General features: G+C 40.2%; 2 protein-coding genes across 3 annotated transcripts in view; one reads left to right on the top strand and one right to left on the bottom strand.

The window, feature by feature from the left end:
- The first annotated feature begins 1463 nt into the window (after nt 1-1463).
- LOC112571775 (N-fatty-acyl-amino acid synthase/hydrolase PM20D1-like) lies at nt 1464-9046 on the top strand. Its single transcript, XM_025251055.1, has 11 exons — nt 1464-1822; nt 2017-2249; nt 2886-2972; nt 3910-4046; nt 4645-4764; nt 5431-5506; nt 5762-5823; nt 6292-6370; nt 6743-6814; nt 7206-7371; nt 7943-9046. The coding sequence occupies exons 1-11, from the start codon at nt 1546-1548 to the stop codon at nt 8167-8169; spliced, it is 1536 nt and encodes a 511-aa protein (XP_025106840.1). The 5' UTR covers nt 1464-1545; the 3' UTR covers nt 8170-9046.
- Nucleotides 8389-23369, bottom strand: part of LOC112571774 (stabilin-2-like) — a 53311-nt gene continuing 38330 nt past the window's right edge. For both annotated transcript variants that reach the window (XM_025251053.1, XM_025251054.1), the window contains 18 exons: nt 20757-20902; nt 20297-20420; nt 19622-19714; nt 18926-19021; nt 18621-18716; nt 17828-17956; nt 17277-17405; nt 16926-17096; nt 16594-16636; nt 16080-16235; nt 15465-15664; nt 12164-12433; nt 11690-11788; nt 10974-11114; nt 10292-10378; nt 9972-10016; nt 9261-9386; nt 8389-8896 (listed from right to left, as the gene is read on the bottom strand). In XM_025251053.1, the coding sequence (XP_025106838.1) occupies nt 8765-8896; nt 9261-9386; nt 9972-10016; nt 10292-10378; nt 10974-11114; nt 11690-11788; nt 12164-12433; nt 15465-15664; nt 16080-16235; nt 16594-16636; nt 16926-17096; nt 17277-17405; nt 17828-17956; nt 18621-18716; nt 18926-19021; nt 19622-19714; nt 20297-20420; nt 20757-20902 (2283 nt within the window). In that variant the 3' untranslated portion in view covers nt 8389-8764. The remainder of the gene's footprint in view (nt 8897-9260; nt 9387-9971; nt 10017-10291; nt 10379-10973; nt 11115-11689; nt 11789-12163; nt 12434-15464; nt 15665-16079; nt 16236-16593; nt 16637-16925; nt 17097-17276; nt 17406-17827; nt 17957-18620; nt 18717-18925; nt 19022-19621; nt 19715-20296; nt 20421-20756; nt 20903-23369) is intronic.

Genomic DNA, 23369 nt, shown 5'->3' with positions numbered 1-23369 from the left:
TGAGGCTGTCATCTGTAAAGCAATGACTCACCCTCACAGACTGTAGATGCAGGTGAAGAGACTACACCACGACATTAACCTTCTATCATTAAAAACACAGGCAATGTATCCAGGCACAACAGGAGTAGCTCTGCTCGTAACAGTAGCCGTTGGTTATGTTTGATCTTTCACCGAGGAGTCATTCATTATGTAAAAGGGACCAGGATATATGTGTATGCTTGCGCGCATGCGTGTGTGTGTTTACGCGCGCGTTTAGCAAACAATTCTTCTCTTGTCAGTTATGCATCCGCATGTCCGTCCGCCTTTTTCTTTTAAAGTTTGAGTCTGCTTAGCTGTAACAATGTCTCTGCACATGTGCAAGGGGCTAAAAGGAATACACATATACTTTCTCTTTATCTCTCTCTTTCCCACATTCTTTTTTCTTCTCTCTCTCTCTTTCTTTCTGTGTGCGAGCGAGCGCGTGTACGTGTTTTGCACTGAGTCAGTCTGCACAGCTGTTGAGAAACTGCTGGCCGTCACTGTGAGCTCACATCTTTTTACTTCGTTTATGTTGAAAGGACGCGCATAAACCTCCCAAGATAGGCTCAAGATCTCGCCAGACCTCGTGATCAGCATGAATGTGGGTAGCTCCGGCTAGATGATAAAAACTGAGCATGATCGAATTCAATGCAATTACTGAGCTTCAATGAGAAAAGATTGTCTGCAACATCAGCAGTTTATCTAAGTTTAAGGGTTTCGTGAGCTACTTGCACTGCTAAAAATTACTATCTGGAATATTTTTAACATTACTTCTTTCTCCTGCGCAAAATGATATGTGAAGACTGGAATAACGTGGGAATGGAGTTTATTTGCACTAGCAATTAGTATATCTATTCACAGTTTTCTCCGGGGTCCGGAGTTGAAATGTAAGAAGGTTAAATAAAAAGCAAATTCTCTGATTACCCGACAGTTTGGAGTTGTGTAACATACATAAATATAGAGAGAGAGAAGAGGTAGCAAAAGAAGACTTTAAAATATGAGCTGAAAGCTATCGTCGTAGGCTCTCAGATTCTACTGCATAATGGCAGTCAGACTGATAGATCGACAGACTGATAAACAAACAGACATAAACACAGACACACAGAGATAAAAGACTAAACGGTGAGAATATTGAAGGCGTACTCCTGTACCCTCAAGACTAATCTGACATTTAACATCTAATATAAAATGTTTTCTTCAGAAAACGGCTGGAATCTCATTTATCTTCTTATTAGTGCACTCTGAACGTTCAGTTTGCTTCTAGCTCTTCATCTTTGTCAATACTGTGATAATCACCATAATTACTGAGTTGCATAATGCAGTTTAACAAATTTAAAGCAGTTTCAGTGTCAGCGATACACGAATGCAGCAAAAATCTGTACTAAGGGAGGTAGTCTAATATTAATTTCATTTCGTCTACAAGTGTTACCTCCCTTTGACTTCCAGCGGGACAACTCTAGTGACTAGACAACGCTTCTTGCTGGGGCTGCGATCATGTGATAAACATCACAGATATTCGTGATAAACATGCCGGAGCGAGTTGCCAAAGCATTAATTGGGTTCGGGAAATTATTTGCAGCGGTCACTTTGATATTAGTATTAGTTGTCCTAATCAGGACTTGGACGCTAAAGGCGCACACGGATGATGTCTTCCGATGTAGCAACATCTCGGCGGACTTCATCCCTTTGACGGAAGTAAGACTGGAAAACTTCAGACGCTCACTTCGATTCCAAACCGTAACGAAAGACAGACAAGTGTACGACCGTGATCAGCTTGCCCAGCTAGTAAAGTTTATTATTCAAGGTGATTTTCTCGGGGGGTGGGGGAGGAAAGAGTTGGGGTTCGAGAGGTGAGAATATTGTCTTGGCGAGTGTGAGTTGTTCGGAAATTTCTGTTTTTTGTTTGTATTTTTAAATGCATACTAACACCTTTATATTCCAAAATACCTATACTTTCTCCCTCTGTGTTAACGGGGAATAATTATTTCAAATTTACAGCTTACCCAACAGTGCATTCCTCGCCTCTGGTTGCCTATGAAGTGATAGCAAATTACAGTCTTCTCTACAAGGTGCAAGGCAGCAACACCAGTTTAACTCCATACCTGCTCGCCAGTCACCTGGATGTCGTACCTGCACCAGACAAAGGCTGGGATGCACCACCTTTTTCAGCTGACATCTTGGATGATTTCATCTATGCACGAGGAACTATTGATGACAAACAGGGAGTTATGGTGTGTGTTAAATCTGTATCAGAATAAGATTAATCTCAAAACGAAAGTTAAACATAAATTTTATGGTTTCAGAAAAATAAGGATTATACATTTCCTACCATCAGGACTACCACAGCCAGCAAGTTAAATTTATTCTTCTGAAACAGAGAGATGGGTTAATAGTGGAAAATAAGTAAAGGAAAGAATAACCTTTAAGTCATGTAGAAATGGGTGTTTGGGGAAAAAAAATTGCTATCCATTGCAACAAACACTTAATATTGCAATTAAACTGCATTTAAACATATTTATATTTGTGTTACTAATATACTTTATTGCAGTATGGTATTAAGAATAGTAGTTAGGGTTTTTTTAATTACTTTTTATGTCTTTTTTTTCTTTTTCAAATTCCATGAAATATTAGAAGATACAGAAGAAGGTTAAAAAAAAATGGTGTGTGTGTGTGTGTGTGAGAAGTGTCCTCTTAATTCAGACAGAAGAGGTGTGCTCGTGAGGACAGACTGCTAAACACACATCACACACTATCTGTGTAGGGAGGGAAATGGATTACAAAAACTCAAAAATACTCAGCACAAAGGACAAAAGAGACCTTCATTCCATCTTTTTGGTATATAATTTACAAAAATCTCACATTTACAGGGTATCCTTGAAGCTGTTGAATTCCTGTTGTCAAATGGCTTCAAACCCAGGCGGACATTCTACATTGCTTTTGGACATGATGAAGAAGTATGCCTCTTTATACCATCTTTAATCGTTGTTAGAGTTTTGCCATTTCTAAAGTTTTATTAAAAAATATTTCCCGTAGATCACATGCTTTCTTTAACATCAGTCCAGTTTGATGATTCAGATCATTTCGTCTCTGATATAAAGCTAAAACAAAATCTAAGAAAATCAGTAATCATTCAGTGCTTTTCAAATACAAAACTTGGGCGTGAAAAATGGGTGTTTCAAGTTATAGGAGGGCATTAAAACTATCTAGTTTTGGAAATTCCTCTTTTCATGACCATCCCTGTTTTGCTGTGGGGTCCGTGGTTAAAGGATGTGTGTTTGTGTGTGCTCATGCTTGCATGTATATATTTGTGTTTTCAATGAGAATGCATTAAACACACATTATCATTTAACACACTTACCCTATCCTTATTCATTGCCTGGTAGACTGCTCTGTACAAGAAATGCAAAACAAATTTGTACGCAATGTGGTTGCTGCCCTGATTGGTCCCTAGGAACTTCTGCTTGTCACCACCAAAAGGCAAAAAATGGTTTGGTTCAGTCATGTTGCTCAACATGAAAACCCTATCTTAGACAGTCCTCCAGGGATGTGTGGAAGGAGCACACTGGCAGGGTACGCAAAAGAAATCATGGCTGACTAACATGGCTAACACCCCAGCAATGGGTGCTAACTTACTTGGTTTGAGTCTACCAGTGCCAGTTAAGGGAGTGATGATGATGAGAAGGAGGATAAATATGAAATTGGAGAGCTTGGCCATGTTCTAAGATTCCATGCTGTAGCATGCAAAAGCTGTACACTGCAGATAAAACTGAACAACACATTTTTTTGTAAGTCCGATCTTCATGTTTGGCAAGGAATTCTTTATGAACTCCTACTTAAGGCCAGATTGTTTTCTTTTGAATTATTTCTTTTTTGTAAATAATGTGTCTCCAGGGTCATGGTGTAGATGGGGCCTTCAACATAGCTGAAACGTTGAAGAGCCAAGGTCTCACAAAGCTGGAGTTTGTATCTGATGAGGGGTTAACCATTATAAATGGTCTCGTCCCTGGCTTGACAAGACCTGTAGGCCTGTATGTCCAAAATCTATATATTTATATGTGTGTGTATAAACATTCAATATGATTTCTTCCTGAAATTATTTTAGAAAAAGCATTTGTATTAATGAGATGGAGAAATTTGAGTTTCATTTTATTTTATTTATAAGTGCATAATTTTTATTGTACTTGTATGAATGTATATGTTATTCTAATTAATATAATAATAATAAACATTTATACAGTGCTTTTCTAACAATTTGCTCAAAGCACTTTGCAGAAATAATATGCTAAAGTAAACTGAATCACCAACGGCTATGCACAAATAAACATATCACATATAAACACATGTATGTGCACTTCTGCAGTAGAAATACCCATGCATGAAATAAATACAGACACATTTTAGGCATGTTCAAGGTTAGGATAGGGTTGTATTAAAGTTGCTGTTCTGAAAAGATGTCTCTTAAGTTTATACAGAAAGGAGGTAAGAGAGAGTAAATCATGCTCACTTGAAAGCACACATATACAAATGCACACACTCAAAACAGCTTAATAATGATGCTTTATATATATGTCAGCCTGATAATGATCCTTTATATCTACATATTTATATGTTAGCCTGATATTGCAGCCTAGGAACATCAGAGAAAGGTCAAGTACTTTTGAGGCTAAGGGTGAGAGGTCAACCAGGCCACTCTTCTATGCCACCTAAAGAAAGTACCATTGGTATTCTGGCCCAGGCTGTAAGAAGGCAAGTATTTTAAAGCAGAATATCCTTCTATGGAAAATAAGATATTTCATGCCAGGTTTGTATTAATACAGTACATCTTTATTGTCTATGTTTGTTTACAACAGATTCAGAAATTTGTCTTTGAATATCACAAGCAATAAACTAAGCAACATACAATCGCATCCCACACACCCATACAATAACAACACTCTTAAATCCCCTCGTAGCAATAATTATCAGAGTTTTATTTTTAGAGTTTCTTTCTCAGAGAGGCTTATATTGTTAATGTTTTAACTCTCTTTTTATTATCATAGAGTTGTTTATAGGATTGAAATGACAAGGTTTGTTTATTACCTATGTTATTGCTGTGGTTCCCAAGATGACAAAATAGGAATGTACATGAATTGCTTTTTAAGATTGTAATCCTAATACTCAAAAACCATCACATTAATCCTGTAACACAGTTTAAGATGCTAATTGAAACTGTGCCTCATAGATAAATTTATTACCATAAAGATGACTTATGACAATAAATAGAAACTTGAGACAAGCTTTTTTTTTTAAGGAAGTATAATTTTCTGAAGAATTCATAATACAATTTATGAATAGTTTTTCCTCCTCTTTGAACTGAGCTTGAAGCTGCTCCCCATACTTAAGTTTGATTCCAAACTGTGACTATGTGTCTAGGTTAGAACTTAACCCTCAGCCCAGCATGTTCGGGAGAGGTCCTGAGCACCATATGTTTGAACATCTTGCACCAAAGGTGAATATATCTCACCTATATATCATTAAAATTTGCACAGTTTATGTACGTGGTCCATATTTCTATGTGTTTCACATGTAAATGCTTGCATTTGCTTGTGCTGGTGTGTATGTAAGAAAGTAATGTGCACATGCTTAAATGCTTGTACATGCATGCATTATGTTTTATAGATACTTAATTCATATAGTCTGTTGATGACTCAAAGATGATGCCTTTTTTATGTCTGTTTCATTCCTGTCACTGTTACAACTCCAGATGACCCAGCCTTTAAGACTAGTCATGTCTAATCTCTGGCTGTTTGGACCAATAGTTAGTTGGTAAGCTTTTAAAAGTCTTTCAGAATTGAAATGTACCTTGTTTGTTTAAGAGCTTCACTCCTTCCAGTATTTAACAGTAAGAAGGAAAGATTACTCATATAGATCACTTTTTTTGGTATTGTTTATAGGTTGTATTGTTTATATTTTGCATTGTCTTCTGGTTTTTTTCCCCTAGTTTAAAGAGAGAATAGATATTTGAATTAAGGGATACCAAATTGAAATAGAATAAATCTTAATGAACTTATTTTGTGTGTTCTATGGAGATATCTAATCAGCATTTAGCAGTTTAGCAAATTAGAAAGGATCACTGGTCAATTCAATCAGGTTTATTCCCACTTTTGATATTTGCCTGTGAAAACAGTGAAGTGTTTATAAAGTATGACTTTGGTATTGGTACCCTGAATAGTATACAAACCTTATATATAGTATGGTTCCCAGTTTTGTTTTCTCATTTTTATCTGTGAACAGGTACCTCTCTAAAGCTCCTACCACAAATGCCATAATTAGGACTGTGACGGCAGTCACCATGTTTAATGCAGGAATAAAGGTAAAAAGTTCTCTGGCATGTAGAAATGAAAACACATTTCTTGTGAATGATGACAAAGGCACTTGTAAAGCCTCAACCTCAATACCACGATGGATGATAAACACACAGCAGCAAAGGTTTAGTTTCCCCTTGAAAGTATCATTATGCCAAGACTGGTAGCTTGTACTGCAGATAGTTTAATAGGCAGCTAACATAGCTGCTTCAGTAGGGGGAGAAGGGGAAGTTTCATTTCTGTAGTGTAAGTTGGGCAGCTCTATTTTCTATTTTGCATCTTTAGTATGGGAAAGATAATTTATCACAAAAAGCATATAGAGCAAAAAAGTTGAGAGTCAATCAGGGCAGTCACAAATAGATGAAAATTTAATTCAACAGAACAATGTTATTCCTAGTGAGGCAACAGCAGTCGTCAACCATCGGATTCATCCAGCCCAGACGGTGCAAGAGGTAAGCCTGTGGTATAACCTTGCTTCAGCTGCTCTACTAGGCTTTCTCTATGTCTTTATATACACTTTGTGTTGAAAGCTTGCCTCACCACTGCAGCACACTGGCTTGTGGTGTGACTTTGGGTCATTGCCTGTAGACACTGTAGATGTAGTGGTCACAGCTATGAAAACTCAAGCCTAGATTAGCATTGCTAATCCTACCATTATGAGGAACTGAGCAGTTTATTTCACTTGCAACGAAATAACTTCAAGACCTTGATCTATCATCTGCCTGAATGTTATCAATTTTGCTTGTTTAGCCTATTATATTTCAGATTTTTATTTTATTTAATATATTTATTAAGTCTGTCAGAAATGTCTTGTCTAGAATTCAGTAAAAGGTATTCCTGCAGGTGATAGACATTGACCGAGCACTGATTGATGATGATCGCGTGGAAATTGAAGTAATGAGTTCCATGGAGCCCCATCCCCAGGCACCATCAGATGAGGACAGCTTTGGCTACCACGTCATCAAAGACAGCATCAGAGAGGTGTTTCCCGAGGTAGTAGTGGCTCCTGGTAAGTGCTTGTTATCGGTTTGCGTGTTAGTTAAATGGTACATGTAGATTTCGAGATTAAATGGGTTCCTAAGAATGATCTCAGGCCAGGGCTACCTCCAAATAATTGTGAACCAAATGATGTCAACACTTTGAGAAATTCCCAAACAGACTATCACAGAAAACTATTACTGTCATTCATACACTCATTTGTCCCTTGACTGGTACCTGTCCTTAGGGGGTTCAGGTGTATAGAGCTGACAAAGCCTACAACTCACACCAGTCTTGGGTGATGGTCAACATCTGTCTGAAGCCCTTACTTATCAAATATGTAAATATCATTTTTTGATCATATTATGGCAGTCATGTACAATAAGAATACGGTAAAACTTTTAAAAACACAGAATGTTTGCATGTTTGCCTGCCGTCAGTCTTCACCTGCATGACATAGGTGAAAGTACCGGCCATTTTTGTGGGTATTAAAAGGATAAGTTACCTCATCATTTCAGTCATCTAATTTGCTTTTAACACATGCATTCTTGAAAGTAAAGTTTTTAGAGAGATGAGATTTTAGTGTGAATTTTTTTTTTCAGGCTTGATGTTCGCCAACACCGACACTCGCTTTTATCTACAATTCACACATAATGTCTACCGCTTCTCTCCTACTTTTATGCAGCCAACAGATGTGGCCCGAGTACATGGGCTCAATGAACGCATTTCAAAGAAGAACTACGAGCAAGCCATAAATTTTTATGAACATCTTATTCTTCATGCAGATGCACCAGGCCTTTTACCCTATCACAATCATGATGAAGTGTAGTCAATGTGATTTGAAGAAAGAAAATACATGTGCTTTTGTAGAAAGCAAAGCAAAGGACGTTGGAACCACATGGGCCCAACTGAAGGTCCACTGGCGAGGTGTTGTTGCAGCCCTATGCTCATCGAGAAATAACAAGGACTAAACTAAACCGATTTAGAAAGTAATATTTTTCATATTAATTTTTACAAATAATAATTTACACCTTTGTAAAGATTTGGGTTTTTTTTTTTTAATAAAATAAGATTTTTACTTAATTAGGTGTTTAAATGCAAGAGTGCAAGTGAAGAGTGTATTCAAACATATACTGATTTTTTATTTCAATGAACAAAAAACAATAACCTATTATAATGGATAAAAATACTTGCTGTCTACAATATACTTCAGAAAAATAGTTCTTTAATTTACCAATAATAGCAGTTTAATTTTCAATAACAGTGATTTAGTGCAACAAAAGTTTGCTTATAAAATTCTCAATGTAATTTAAATGTATTGGAAACTTAACCAACATTCTTGATGTGAAGGACAAGTAAAAAAAAAACCATAGAGACATTTTGAAGATTGTGTTTAGGAGAAGCAGATATCTACAAATGCACAGCTAAAGAGCATCAGGATCATTATATAAGGGATTATCAAAATTTATGTTTTCAGGCTGACTGAATAGGTTAGTTTTTGCTTCATCTTCTTCTTGGGCTTGGAGTCTGGCAAAGGACATGCTGGTCTCGGAGCCCTGAAAGAGAGAGATTAATTTGATATTTGCTCAAGAATATAATAATGTAATATTTATGCATCAACTGTATTTCTTATTTTACTTGTTACATCAAATTCTGTTGATTTTTTTCTTGCCATATAATTTTTTAAATAAAAGTTTAACATTGCAGTTGACAATTTTTGGGTGCAAGGCTATCAAGAATGTATGGTAACAGTTGAGATTTATTTTTAAAGTGACTTTAAATGAAATTCATGCATACATTTCTTTACCCTAGCCATTTTTTGGCAGTCGATATATGTGAACAGCAACAAACATTTAAGTATTATTTGCTTCAGTATGGGTGATGATAAAATTTTATTAGAGAATTTAAGGACTATCTCACCCTTCTGAAAATCTTGGCAATGTCAAGGAAGCCTTTTGTCTGAGAGTGGCGGTAGCAACAAATGATGATGCCAACAATAGACACCACCATCAGCAGAACACCTACTGGTACAATTATTGCCACCAACTGCACCATCAAAGCCAAAGTGATGATAATTAGAACAGTGATAATGGGATTTACTACTAATAATAATTTATTATCCATCAGAACAAGAAATACTGCAATGGAAATTTTCTTCACACAATAAGAGATAGTGGGTAAAGCAGAACTTAGTATTATCTAATTCAAGCGACAGACAACTACATAAAACCTAAGCAAAAATCACAAGGTGGGCCTCAGAAGTTTACATCACACTTCACAGACAATGAGCATGCCCGAGTATTAAACTCTATTGCTCAGTCTCAGTGGCGTAGGAACCAGGGGACAGCCACCTTCAAAAAAGATAGTGGGGACAAAAATGTGAACATCATTCACTGTCAGTATGGAGTTTGCCCCGACCACCACCCAAACCCAACATCTTCCTACACCACTGAGACTAGTTCATGTCTTGACAAGACGATGCAAAGCAAAATCTTACAAACAAGTCATCAAAACCTTCATAGTCATAAAAGGTGTCAATCTGATATTAATTTATTTTGTTGGATAGCTTTCATGGTGAAATTAGGTGTGTTTCTACCATGGACTAGTTATTATTAAATACTGCTCACTTACATCAAGGTTTGTTGACACCAACGTGGTTTGTAATAGCAGGTTATCCTGAAAGCAACAGACATCAGAGCTAATTAATGCAACATGTTAAGTTGTGTATATTTGCATATGCTTGGGTGTACACACATACAAAGCTTTCTCTGCACGCAGTATTATTTTTCACTTAATTTTTACTGTTGTCAAAATCTCACTTAATGTGGCTGCTTAATTAATAACAGCCTTTTTGTAACAGCATCAGCAGTCAAAGCAGTTGTTGTCCAGATTTCTCATGGTTTCTCAAAGATTTTGTTGCAACTGAACAAGAAATTAATGTAGTCAAGTACCTTGTCAAAGGAGTGGGCAATAACATTGACGTAGCCGTTGATGGTCTCAATGTTTCTCTCAATAATTTTCACGCCATTAACAAAGAACTGTAAAACAAAAGAGTTTAACTGTCACCTCAAAAGCAAACAAGGGATCTGCTGTTATCTACAGCGATGCATTGTGGGATACTGCAGCAACATTGCCCCAACTCTACAGTTCATGCCAGCTTTGTGTTCCTTTAAGTTTCATGTAATAAGCAGTCTCTCTATATCTGTAATCAATGATACAGTTTCAAATAATTACAGAGCTACTGTAAAATATAAGACAATTGCTTCTGCCTTACTGCTTAAGTTAAATTATTTTTGCCTTGCTTTTTAAAACACTATGTAACTATAATTTTTGCCTTATGGAGGTAATTTTTTACTACATTCAATGTGCCTGTCACCTGGATGTAGATCCTTGTAGTGTGACGTTCCTTTATTTGTCAGTATCCAACAACAAAGTTGTGGGTTAATGTTTGTAGTTAATCCAAACACAGCATCCGGTATATGTAAAACCTTGAGTATTCTAATATATCCTACTCCCTTCATGGCGGACATATGGAAATGCCTTGCCTATTAAATTAACCCAGCAAGCGACCCCCAAAATATCATTAATAAGTTAAGATAAGTTAAGAAAAAAGAGGGCCACAAGGTGACTGACCTCGACACCTTGAGTGGTGAAGTTCAGGTGGTGCCCATTGGCAGACAGGAGTTCGGTGACATTGCTCAGTGTCACCAGGTTGTCATTCACCATGAGGGCTTCGAATAGGATGTAATCTTCATAGTTGATCCCTGCAGGAATCTGAGCAGAACAAGGAGTGGTATGAATAACATGGGCATCTGACCTCCATGATAGGGATGCAAGATGCCTGCTTGAAGTCATTTATTTGCTAGCAGATATCAGATGTTTTGCTACCCACTGCCTGTGTGTGTGTGAGAGAGAGATTGTGGTTTAAGGTTACTCTGTTCCAGTAAGCAGACAGTATTTCAAACACAAAAGAAATGTTGCTGCTGAAATTTGAGACTTCTACATCTAGGACACACTGGACAAGGAATAAGAAGACGGTGGGTATGTCATGAACCGGACCTGCATAATCCACAGACCTTTGTCTCAGAAACTAAAAATTTGAATACTATTAACGAGAATGTTTTCAACATCCATAGTTTGTAATGCTGCAGAAAGACTTACATACATAATCAGTAACTGATTTTGAATTCGTACATGCATATGCTTTGAACACACAAATTTAGTTAGATAAATATGAATGCACAAATGTCAGAACTCACAAATATGTAGGATGTAGACTGAGGAATATGTTGGATGCACACCACAAACCTGTTGGGGATGATCTACACCTAGCAGGGAAGAGCACTTACTGATTCAGCAGGTCCAGCTGGAAGGAAGACAGTGATGGCGGCCTGGTGGTTGTCGAGGAGGGTGCTGATGTTGCTGGACATCAGGGAGGACTTTAGGACCTGTTGAACAAAGTCATCATTTCGTTAAACATGGACTTTCTGAGAAGGAATAAGGCCATTGTCTTCATGACATAGACTGTCAGAGGTAATTTTAAAAAAATACAGATTCACAGAGAAGGCTAAAGCAATTCTTCTGACAGTATGGACTTTTAGAGAGTGGATAACGCAATTCTCCTTATGTTACTGGGTTTCAAAGATGACAAAGATGAAACAGCCTTCAAAAAGTCCAGAATAGCAAAAATGCATTAAAGTCTTTAGTTCTGAAAAATGCCAAAAAAAGAGTGTTTCATCCCAAATGTAAATAAAGATTTTTGAGACTAATTAATTTCATGCAACCTCAACTCTGGCCATTAGGAGGTGACAAAGGTTGTTTACCGTGTAAAAACCTGCCGTTGATTCGATCTGTGACAGGGCATTCCAAACGGTGGTTACGCACAGACTTCCGTTGCCGAGGTAACCAGACTGGCATGTGCATCGGACTTGGCCCTCTTGCTCCGAGGTGACGAGGGGCGGATAATACTGGCAGTCCGCGAAAGGGGAGCAACTCGCTGCTCCGTCTTCACATTCGTCGACGTTTTCTACGCACCACATACCGTTGCCATGGAAACCAGCGTTGCACGTGCAGTTCACAGTCCGGTCTTGGTCCTGCGTGGGTGGGCGGGAAAGGAAACAGAAGGAATTATTAATATTCAGCCGAGAACAAAGGGTGTAGAGTAGCATGTCATGTAATTACTCTCGTGCCCTCGCTGCCATATTGGGGGCGCTCTCCAGTTTCTGAAGTCCGGAGAGTTCCTTGAAGTACCCAAGGCGGGTGTGTGAATACGGGTGAAACCAGAGAGGAAGGGGTGGCGAAACAGAACACTTCCTAGCGCGAGTAGTGACTGACACCCTTCCTAATTGATGAGCCGTGAATCTCGCGGGAAATTAATTTACTTTATTTAACTTCCCCGCCGTTATTAAAAATACATATCTTTTGATGTGCAGTATCTATTCATCAAATTATTAGAACAACGGCGTCCACGCACTAGTCGGTTCGATACCCATGTGACTCAGCGTTATTTCCTGCAGTTGACCCAGCCGTTGAAAGGGTACCTGAGGGATGGGGAGGTCGAACAGTGAGCACCGCTCACAAAAATCAGATCCCGAGGAAAGCGAGGTCTCTAACGCCACGCTCTCCTCACGACCGCAAGATTGCGGTGTTACCTTGATTTTTTTTTTTCCTGGAGATAAAATATAGCTACTTGCAGGGCCGTGCTTTTTCAAGGGGCCCCGCGCTTTGATTGATATAAATTAATTCGTAGGCTTACTTGTATGTGTTGTATTGTTCCCTGAGGAAAAAAGTGACTTTAGATCCCAACTAAAACCGTGTGATCGTGGCGTGAGGGCCCCGCACATGCCCTTTGCCTCGGGCCCCGCGGGGGCTAAGAACGAGCCTGGCTACTTGTATGCAAGACAATGAAAACTAGGTTCAACACAGAAAGCAAAATATTTTCGGAGTTACGTTTTTGTACACTCAGATTCGAACACATGAAGAGGGTGTCCAAAATCTGTTGTTAAACAGAAAATCATTCTTGGTGTATTGTAAACCTAACCTATATTTTAAAAAAATATGACGGCTGCGGACAAAACTTAACAAACACGTATAATAATACTGTATAATAATAACAACAATGTAAGTAGGACAATAGGCCAGAAGCCTGATCATTACAAAATATTGTATCGTAACGTACCACGCATGCGCGCACACACACACACTTATTTGCATACTAGCGCCCTCTCGCTATCCTCCGTGTTGACTGACGCACGCTGCCGATGTTAAAAAAACAAGCTCAGCAGTGAAGATGGCCAATGTAATTTGACTATCGATAGAAAAATCACCAGATGGCCACATGGCATGCCATCGGGACAAGACAGATTCAGTTTGTAGCCAGTAAAAGAAACATTTTAGTTCGCAGCTATCAACATATTAACATTAATCACCGAGCGCTGACTTATTCCCAAGGTGCGTTTAAATGTCTTTTTATGCAGCACCCACCGGCATTTTGTAAACAAACTGACCATGTCTGTTTTCCACGGTGCAACCTCACTATTCACTTATTGCTTCTCCCTGAAAACACATGGGACACGGGATAACTCCCACTCGACCGACTCTGGATTAATTTAATATTTTTACAGAAAATTAAGTTTTTTAATAATAGAAATGAGAGAAGCAATTCAAAGCTGGCCGGAAGTCCAGTTTGTCCTGGGGCTATAGCTGGGATTACATTTTAGTTGCACAATGTGTTCCTAAAACTTAAAAACTGCTCTAAAGAAACAACTTAAGAAAAGTTTTTCAAAAATCGCTCCGATGCCTTTTAGGTGCTTTACACAAGAGAGTACCAAAAAGTTGAGAACGAAATCCTAATAAAGACATTTATCCTAGTTCAAACAACTTTAGTCTTGAAACAGTTCTAAATTTGTGTTGTGCACTGCGCTTCTATAAACGGATTGCCTAAACAGATTCAAGGCCTAAAAGTGTTTGAAATTAGAAGTGTGTTGTGCAGCTGGCCCCAGCTGACCAGAAGTTATAAAAACAGAAGCTTGTGAATGCTGTCAGAAGGTCTCCGGGGGACCAGAGGAGCGGTGATAACGCTGAGGCCGGCGGCGAGGAAGAAGAAAGGTATCGTTAAACGATCAGAAAAATGTTTTTTATTTTCTTTTTTTTCCCTAATTCGGACGAAAAAGAGATATTGAATTGTAAAAAAAAAGCCTCGCTGATCTCTTCTGATAAATTAAAATAGGGGCATGAGCATGCATCAGTATGGCAGGAGAACAATAGTAATGTTGTTAATCGAATGCTCGTTTCCTACCAAAAGGACGACAGCGACAGTTTTCCAGGGTTTCGTAAAAGTGGGTTGACACCGAGGTCGACGAAGAAACAACTGGGTGACAAACGTGAAGGAACGAACTGTTCCCTCCATGCAGGACCTACTCAACACCGAACAAGACCGTCTCAAGTGGTTCTTGTCAGCTGCTGCGTGTAGTCAGGTCCCCCCTGGCGACAGGCATCGGAAGGTCAGCTCGACTGGGAGGCCAGATTATCTGGTGATCAGCTTGTACCAGTCAAAGGATGATAAATTAGAAATAAGGACACCTAAATAAGAAATGGTTGAATCAAGCGATGACCTTAAAACTGTGTGTGCAGACTATTTCAGGCCCTGATCATTGATACAATTGAAATAGAGCTCATTGGCTGATGCTGAGAGGATTGTTTTCTGTCGGATATGTCCAATACGATGTTACACAGTGAAACTTAGACCATCGAAGCATCTTCTCATACACAGTTCTAGTCTCTTTAACATTCTGAGCTCGGTCAGAAGTAACTTACATCGGTGACCCCAAAAGTTACACCAACCTCCATTCATGGCAACTACATTTGTTTGTCTCTCCAAGTATAAAGAACTGAAGCTAATTTCAAAAGACCAAATACTTTTTTGTTTAGGAGTAACATTCAAACATTCAAATGGAACATTTCAAGAAATAAATAAACCTGCACACTAGAAAAAAAATCTGTGTATAATGGACACTTTTCATGAAGCAATATCACCAAAAATATTTTTTCAACCTTTTCGTTTAACCCCACAGCTACTAAATGTCTCAGACAGACATCCACCAGTGCAGCACATCCCTTCATTACCTCTGCGCCCTGTATCAGCAGCTGACACGTGGCGTTGACATGGCAGCCTCCATTCTGAGTGTCGCAGGGCGAGGAACAGTGGTACCCGTCGCCGACGTACCCAGGATGACAGCGGCAGCCCACAGCAGCACCTGTCTCGTCCTCCATGCACTCGGCCTTTTGGCTGCAGTTTCCGTTTTGGTAAGCGCAGCTCATCTTGCCTAATAGTGAGTTGGGGTGGATGATTGAACTTTTACAAGAAGTCGCATTTGCACGCAGTTTGTCTCAAGTGAACACGAATAATCCAGGTGTTAGAAGTAAAAGAATAAGAAGATCTGACTGGCCCCGTAACAAAATGGATGGAATATTGCTTATTTACTAGTAATCGTTTGATAATATTATTATCCAACTTTACAATTATATGAAATGAATGTGTGTCTATTTTCCTGTATGTTTCTATGAAACACCGTTCAATCTCATAATGAATTATTGATGGCATTCTGAATAAGAATTCAGACTGAAAAGTGAAAACAAAGCTGGGAGTCAAAATGGTTGTAAGCACAAAGATCGGATAAATTAAGTGGAGTGATCGTCGTTTTTAATGATTTGCGTTGAAGCAAGGAAGCCTTTACTCACTAATATTACAGAAAGGTCCGGCCATGGTGGCGTCAACGCACAGTTCGCACGCGCGGCCTGTGTACAGCGTTGAACACAAACACAAGCCGGTGCCCCCCTCTCCGGCATCGCACACACCCCGCCCGCTGCATGGTTCCAGTGGACCCCCAGGGCATTCTGCAATACAAAAGTCAACTAATGATCAAAGAGCACAAACCAGACTGCCGCATCTGAAAATAATGCTGCAAAATGGGTCCCGCTTGGGGCCAGGCAGTAATTATAATTATATATATCGACACCACGCCGCGAAAGTCTGCTATTGCTTGGTACTAGTACTTATAGTGTGTACAGAGTGTACAGTATCTAATTAACTCTACAAAGCAAGTGAGAATTCTGTTTATTTTACCTTAGAAAATAAATAAAAATGTTATTTAATCTATACCACAATGAGAATGGTGTTTAATGTATTTTGCAAAGTTTTTTTTTTTCCTTCGAAGCTTCGACCACTAAGAGTGAAGTCAAGGGTTACGTTCACCTGCACAGTTTTCTCCGTAATGTCCCTCGCAGCACTGGACAATCTGCAGCAAGAATAAACTGCCTGAGATGATGTCATTTCAAAAATGGACGAGAAAGCCAATTTAGGACAAATCTACATTCTGCTTCAGGCCAAACAGCTCAACTGATACAAATTTAAAGTGTTTCAATATGTCCAAACGCTCAGATATTATCTTAATTTCTTTTTTCTTTCTTTTTCCAAATTTCATACATGGCTGTCTCGGGCACCTCCTGTAAGAGGATGTATTACAGCGCTTAGAGGCTGCTTTTAGTGGTAGAAATGAACAGTATTTATTCTTTATTTATTTATACCTGGATGGTTTGTTGACACAGGCGGCGGCACCCCACGTAAGTATGGTTCATCTCCAGATCGTCTGTTACGACGTACTGACATCGCGATCGCTCCACGAAGTTTGTGATGGACGGTTCGAAGCCCGGTAAACATTCCAGGGCAGAGTAGTTGAAGCACGCGGCACACAGACCCTGCAATGTCACGCGCAGTGAACAGGACATATCATGAAATGCAAACTGCCACAATGTCACCATTTCGAGACACAGGCCATCATATATCAAACTAACAAATCAGGGTTTCGTGGGAGTCCTGTGCCCTTAAACGTGTTTTAGATACGGAAGGCCGATTGTTTACTGTGTGCTGAAACTTACGAAATCTGTCTTAACGGTCTCCCTGTTGCAGAAATTGAGTGTAGGGTACAGCAGCCCAGCGATCACGTGCACGACCCCTTCCACTGTCAGAAGGTTGGCCTGCAGGATCTCTACACCGTTCACCGTCACCTGAAGGCTCAGAAAGGAAGCTTTACGTAAATGCATCATCATCAGCAGCATCAGCAGAATCATCAGTCCATTGTCGTCGGAGTCATTATTTTTATTTTCGTTAGCGTTTTTATATATGCTTTGGTTGTTATGACATTTTCTTCAGAGTATCTGAAGAGTGAATAATAATTATAAATATTATCATCATCGTTGTCATCGTCATCAGTATTATGTCCTTTTCTCATTTTTAACCATGGGCGACCTCATCATCTCTCTGTTGCTAAGTTCTGCTGGATAGGAAACTCAAAGTCAACATTTTTTGTCAGAAGCCATGACGTGGACAAGCTGTTTTCTATGGAAGGTTATAACCCAGAACATGTCCCGACCTTTGCCTGAGTGACTGACTTTACCATCTGTGCAAAAGACCAGAAGACGGCACCCACCTGGTTTCCATGGAGACGGAACTGCAGCTGGTGCTTGTCGCCTAGCACTGTGCTAACAGTCTGACCCTCGTCCAGCGCCGGCGTCAGCAGCACTCGGGGCACCACGTAGTACTTCAGATAGTCCTCTCTCTGAATAATTCCAAAAGAAATTAACCCTAACTCCACTCAATATCTTTCTTCCTTAAATTTTAAAGTTTTCGCGTAAAATGTTACAGAAATTTAACTGAAGGCGGGAGCTTACACACCATGTCACGCACGCAGTAAAGAAGAGATGAGAAGGACAGGATATCAAGTCATACAGTATCTCTCTACAGTCTGCAACCCACGAACTGGGAGGCCATTCTCAATAAACCTTCCGCTGAAAGGACCACTCTCCGCTCGTTTTACAAACAGCTAGTCATCTTTTCCACTCAAGACTTCAGCGTTAAAGCATGGAGACTCCACTGTAGCCAAGCAGAACAAATTTTGTCACAAAACATCATCTAAGTGGTGGAGACGATAACAGAGAGAGAAAATAAAAACTTCAATAACAATGTTTTTCACAGAATGGACTCAGCAAAACAACTTGACACCCTTTCTGGACAAATCAGACGTGAATATTTTAAAACTAGCAGGAGACTGGGTGAAGGACGAGGAGAAGACATCCACCCGGAGCACCCGAAGTGCTATAAATACGCTTTATTGCTGACGGAAATCAGAACAATGGCTGCGAAACGCGATAAGAGCTTATTGGCCGATGTCTGCATCTGTTCTGGATGCATATGAACGAGATCCGGGACTTTATGATACTCACGATTGTAAAGTTGGCAGCTCCAGGGAAGATGGTGTTGTTGGGAACGAACAGCGTGTACTGGTCCATCTCCTGAAGACGACTGGTTAGTCCGTGACTCTGAGAAGAAAACAGGAGACTTTTGATGAAAGTGTGTGAGAAGCTAGTGACTGGGACTGAAATGCAAAAAAATTTGGTGTGGGGGACATCAGTGTCTTAGTGATGCAATAATACAGATGTCGAAGGCTATTGTCTTTTGTGCGTGTGCCTTTGAGAGAGATCGGGTGGTAAGGGATAAGCAGGTGGTTGCTAACAGACAAAGCACTTGCCTCCAGAGCTTCGGCGAAGTTGCTCAAGTCTTCGTTCTCTTCAAAGAAGTCTCTCAGGAAAGGCTGATCCGCATCCGGGAGGAATGGCTCTAATACCTAGAACACATCAAATGAAGCAGAAGACACACACACATATATATATGCAAAGTAAAAGAAATGCCTTTGAAATACTATCGTAAACCACTTATCCCTGCCAACCCCTAAAGAAACCATTTTTGTGTTTCCATTATTTATGAACGCTATTATGTGTGAATGAATTGAGATCATATGCGGCTTTGAATCGTGATAGTATGAGGGTCTGTCTGGGGTGATGCATATAAATTTTATGGTACAGCTTTCTGATCGTTGCTACTACATTTCTGTGTAGTCATAACTCTTTCGGACTTACAGAGCTGCTACTAATTGTCCCTTGGGGTAAATAAAGTTTTATTTTATAAGTTCTATAGAGGTAAAGGATGAAGGTCGTCGAGGAAGACCAGTAGAAGGAGGAAACGTTGTTTGCTGCCTTTCGTCAAAAATATGCTCGAACCCTAGTGCACCAGCACTGTTCACTGCTCATTAATATTGTCAGAAAAATATTTTTGTAAAGATAACTGGGCAATCTCGTGCTCAAGATGAAAATGGTTTGTCCAGGTAGCTGTTGATAGCCATGGGTACTGTCAACAGCCTTGGGCAGGCGAGTGAAGTATCACTTACCCCATCAATCAAATGAAGATAGCCGTTCATGGTGACGATGTCTGCGACGACGACATTGGCGAGTGTTGTCTGAGTCTTCATCACGCTCACCGACTGCAAGCAGCGGTAGAGGTCAGCATGAGAACCAGAAACGGGACCCTAGAGTACTTGCTACTACTTGAATCCATTAAGTCAAATGTAAACAGAGTTCCAACATGATGTATTGTGGGAGAATCGTGACGTCATCAGCTCGACAAAACATGTAAACATGTTGATAGAGTGGGTTTATGGCTGTTCTTTTTTGTCCAGTGCAGTAATTATATGTCCAGGCAATCAGCTATCTGGAGGGCGAGGTCATTAGAAGAGCTATCAGAGTCAGCTACCCAGATACTCCTTAGTATCGGTAAGCAAACAACATATGAACCCAAAGTCCGATAAGTATCTCGACAACACCCTTTAAACCGAAACCCTTCTATAAAGCATCTCCACTACAAGTTTTACAAAAAGAAACGGTTTGTGCGTGACATTTTGCTGAACCTAAACATATTTAAGGCATTTATGTACGAGTTCATCACCGTTGGAGTCTGGAGTGTCTTTGTGGTGTTCATCAGGTGTATGCCAACAAATAAATGGTTGGGGGAGGAGACAACAAGTGCCTCATGCACCTACAACAACGTCAAGCTTTGCTCTACGAACCTTGTTTTGGACCAAAACTCGGACGGAGTACCCAGCAAACATCGTAGGGAACTTCCCAAAGCCTCCGATCGACTCCAAGGCGAGCATCTTCGGTATGGTGTAGTCCTCTGGCAAGGTGTGGAAGCTGTGACAACCAGTAAACAGTAACCATGGCGACATTCTCTAGTTTAGTACCATGGCTTGTATGTATGCTCTAACAATAGAGGGATTTTGAATAGTATTGGTTGTCTATGATCGGTAAAACACACACACCACGTGTACAAATAAAGACCTGATAGACAGGTAGATAAAGTATATTCACTGTGTAACCTTAACTATCACAGGTATGGGTGACGTAAGAGTTTTGTTTAAAATGGAGAGCAGTAAAGTGTGAGTAGGACAACAAGCATTACATTGAGCACAAGCCAAGGGACACAAAATAAATAAATAATTGTATACAGGACATCTCGGATCCTATCACCTGAAAAAGTTGAGGATATTTGAAGGATCGTCGAAGTAGTCGCCCGGGACTCCGGCTAAAAATACACGAAGTGCGTCATCCGTCGGGGCAAAAAACGTCAGAGATTCCCCGACATCGTCAAGAATGACGTCAGCAGGGCTTTGCTTCTGAAAACGAGGTTAGAATAACACTTTGGAAGTGCGTTTATGGACGAAGAAGAGTTGGAGTTTATGATCTGATGGATGACTGGATGGATTGATGGATGGAAGGATGATGATGATGATGAGGATAATGATGATGATAATGATCATGATGATCCCCTGAAAGAGCAGTAATTGACGCCCGGAGAATATAATTCGAATAAGTGCAAGCGTTCATTTCCAAATCGTTCCATGCGCGAAGATTCACTGTTGAAACACGCGAAACTTTTATTCCAGAATCTCACTGGCGCCGACCACGAATCACAGAGTTGACTGGCCGCTAATGAAGTAAGAGGACCAGCCTGTCTGTCTGTAGAAAGCTGTCATCCTTGAGAGAGAGAGCCCGCGGGACGACCTCAAAACGATCCCAACATGGCTTCGCCGATTCGAAAACCTCTTCATTCTGTCTTCAGTGCCACAGTCACCGCAGCACGGACGTGCATACACTGAACGGACGGCAGCGTGCCGAGACCAACACTTACCTTCTCTCCAGGTAGCAAGCAGGTGTCAGGTCCTGGCTAGCCATTTGAAACCCAGCATCCACAACCATAGCAAGTGATGGACGCAGAGATTCGAACCATCAGCAATGTATTTTAGCTTGATGAATTTTTTATTATTATTACTATCATTCCAGACCAGATGATCTCCGCTCCCCCAGGCTAAAAGTCAATAAACCAAAAAAACACACACCATAATGCTTTCGACTATCAACTCGCATCACCTTCGTGATGATCTCAGAACCGGAAGCTTACTATCCAAAGCCTCGTTCTCGTAGTTAATGCGGGAAAATTTGTCTGCCAGCAATTCAGTTTGTGCACATCCGTATTTACACAGTGAGGGCAGCCGGACGGGGCGGGTACGAACAGGCAATTAAGTGTACGACTGACCGTCGCGCAGTCAAGACAACTAGCAGACCGTTCAGGGTTATACGTATCTATATTTATTATTATTTCTTTTTTTTTAGCTCGTCTCGGCGGGGCCTTGACTTGCTCGGCACTATTCTAAAGTAGGGCGTGTTTCAGATGTAAAGTCTTGGGAAATAAAATGAATACATAAAATGGAAAGATTATATTCTGCGTCGACATGCTGAAAAACAATCAACATAAAAAAAACTCCATAGTGCATTTGCTAGGTAAAGGTTGACCTCTAATCTTGCGGTGACTAGTGTGTGAGGTCAAAGACAGTAATTACTACACAGGACATTTTTTGTAGAGGAGTTAGTGACCTCATTTGTCTCTTCCTCTCCATGTCTTACCTTCCCCCTAACCCCCTTTCCGACACCTGAGTCGACAGGACGAAGTTTGCCCACGCCACATGGATTGTTGTAACCACTCGGCTATCAGTCTACCCACATTTGACACGTAATTGAGCATTTTATTCTCACATTTTTCTTTCTTCTTTTCCTTCTTTGTCCATTTGTCTTTCTCCCTCTCCATCCTGTTCTGTGTTCTCTGAATTCTGCAGTGCTTGTTTGTGTATCTGGCACTGGGAAAGTATGTCTGCGTTCGTCCATGTGTGCGAGTGTGAGTGCATGTGTGTGTGAGTGTGTGTGTGTGGTTTTGGGGTAATGTTTTTTTTCTCTCTCTCGCTCCCCACCAACGCCCTCCCGTTGTCTGCCCGTCGTACGTCATAATCTTGCGCTGTGCAGTCACACTGAACAGATCTCACTATGCGCTTAATTAGCGAGGGAGTAGCATTACCCATTTTGTCCCGACATAGGAACGTGAAACAGTAGGAAGACGGATGCCGCCACTGTCTGCCTCCATGTTCCAGCGCCTCACGCTGAGCACGCTCGGTGCTGCCATCCAGCGGTCTGCAAAGGGCCATAACTTCCGATAAATGCATCACAAGGAACGGCTTGATGTCGTTACTCTGCTGCTGCTGCTGCAGCTGAGCCCGTTGTCAAAATACTGCTACGTATTGTGCAGTAATTTTAGCAATAACAACCAATGCCTACTTTTTGAATCCGTGGTGAGCAATAGTCATACAGACTGAAACTCAGCGTCTTGATTTTTTTAACTCATCTTCACACGTTCTATAAATGTTTTCTGTGTTTTCTGATGTATAATGGTGTTATCAACATCTGTTATCAGCTGATTAACGAGATCGCAGTCCGCTTGAAGAGGTTTACGTCAATGATGAAGTATCAAAAATCGATGATCTTTTCCATCATCTTTTCTTGAAAACATCCGGTTTCGTTAAACATTTGTGTAGCTATCCTTTTCCTACTGATGATAAAATCACAATTTTCATGTTGAACAAAACAACTTGTTTTGAGAAATTCGTATTAATCTCGTCAGGCCCGGTAATTTTGTGGTGTACTATCTTTGATGGGAAGAATCAACCTATACAAATCCATGGGCCAGCAGCTACCTGACTTCATCATCATCATTATTATTACTAACAGCAACAATGACCAGGCTGGACAAGATTT

This window comes from Pomacea canaliculata, linkage group LG9 (assembly GCF_003073045.1).
Source record: "Pomacea canaliculata isolate SZHN2017 linkage group LG9, ASM307304v1, whole genome shotgun sequence".
In the NCBI taxonomy this organism is placed as follows: Eukaryota; Metazoa; Mollusca; class Gastropoda; order Architaenioglossa; family Ampullariidae; genus Pomacea; species Pomacea canaliculata.
Note: the sequence above shows the minus strand (reverse complement) of the source record. Positions and strands in the feature narration are given on the sequence as shown.

Coding starts and splice junctions, on each gene's coding strand:
- LOC112571775 (XM_025251055.1), top strand. CDS start 1,546: ATGCCGGAGCGAGTTGCCAAAGCATTAATTGGGTTCGGGAAATTATTT. Junction 4,047..4,644: donor TTGACAAGACCTGTAGGCCT/GTATGTCCAAAA, acceptor CTGATATTGCAG/CCTAGGAACATCAGAGAAAG. Junction 5,824..6,291: donor TTTGGACCAATAGTTAGTTG/GTAAGCTTTTAA, acceptor ATCTGTGAACAG/GTACCTCTCTAAAGCTCCTA.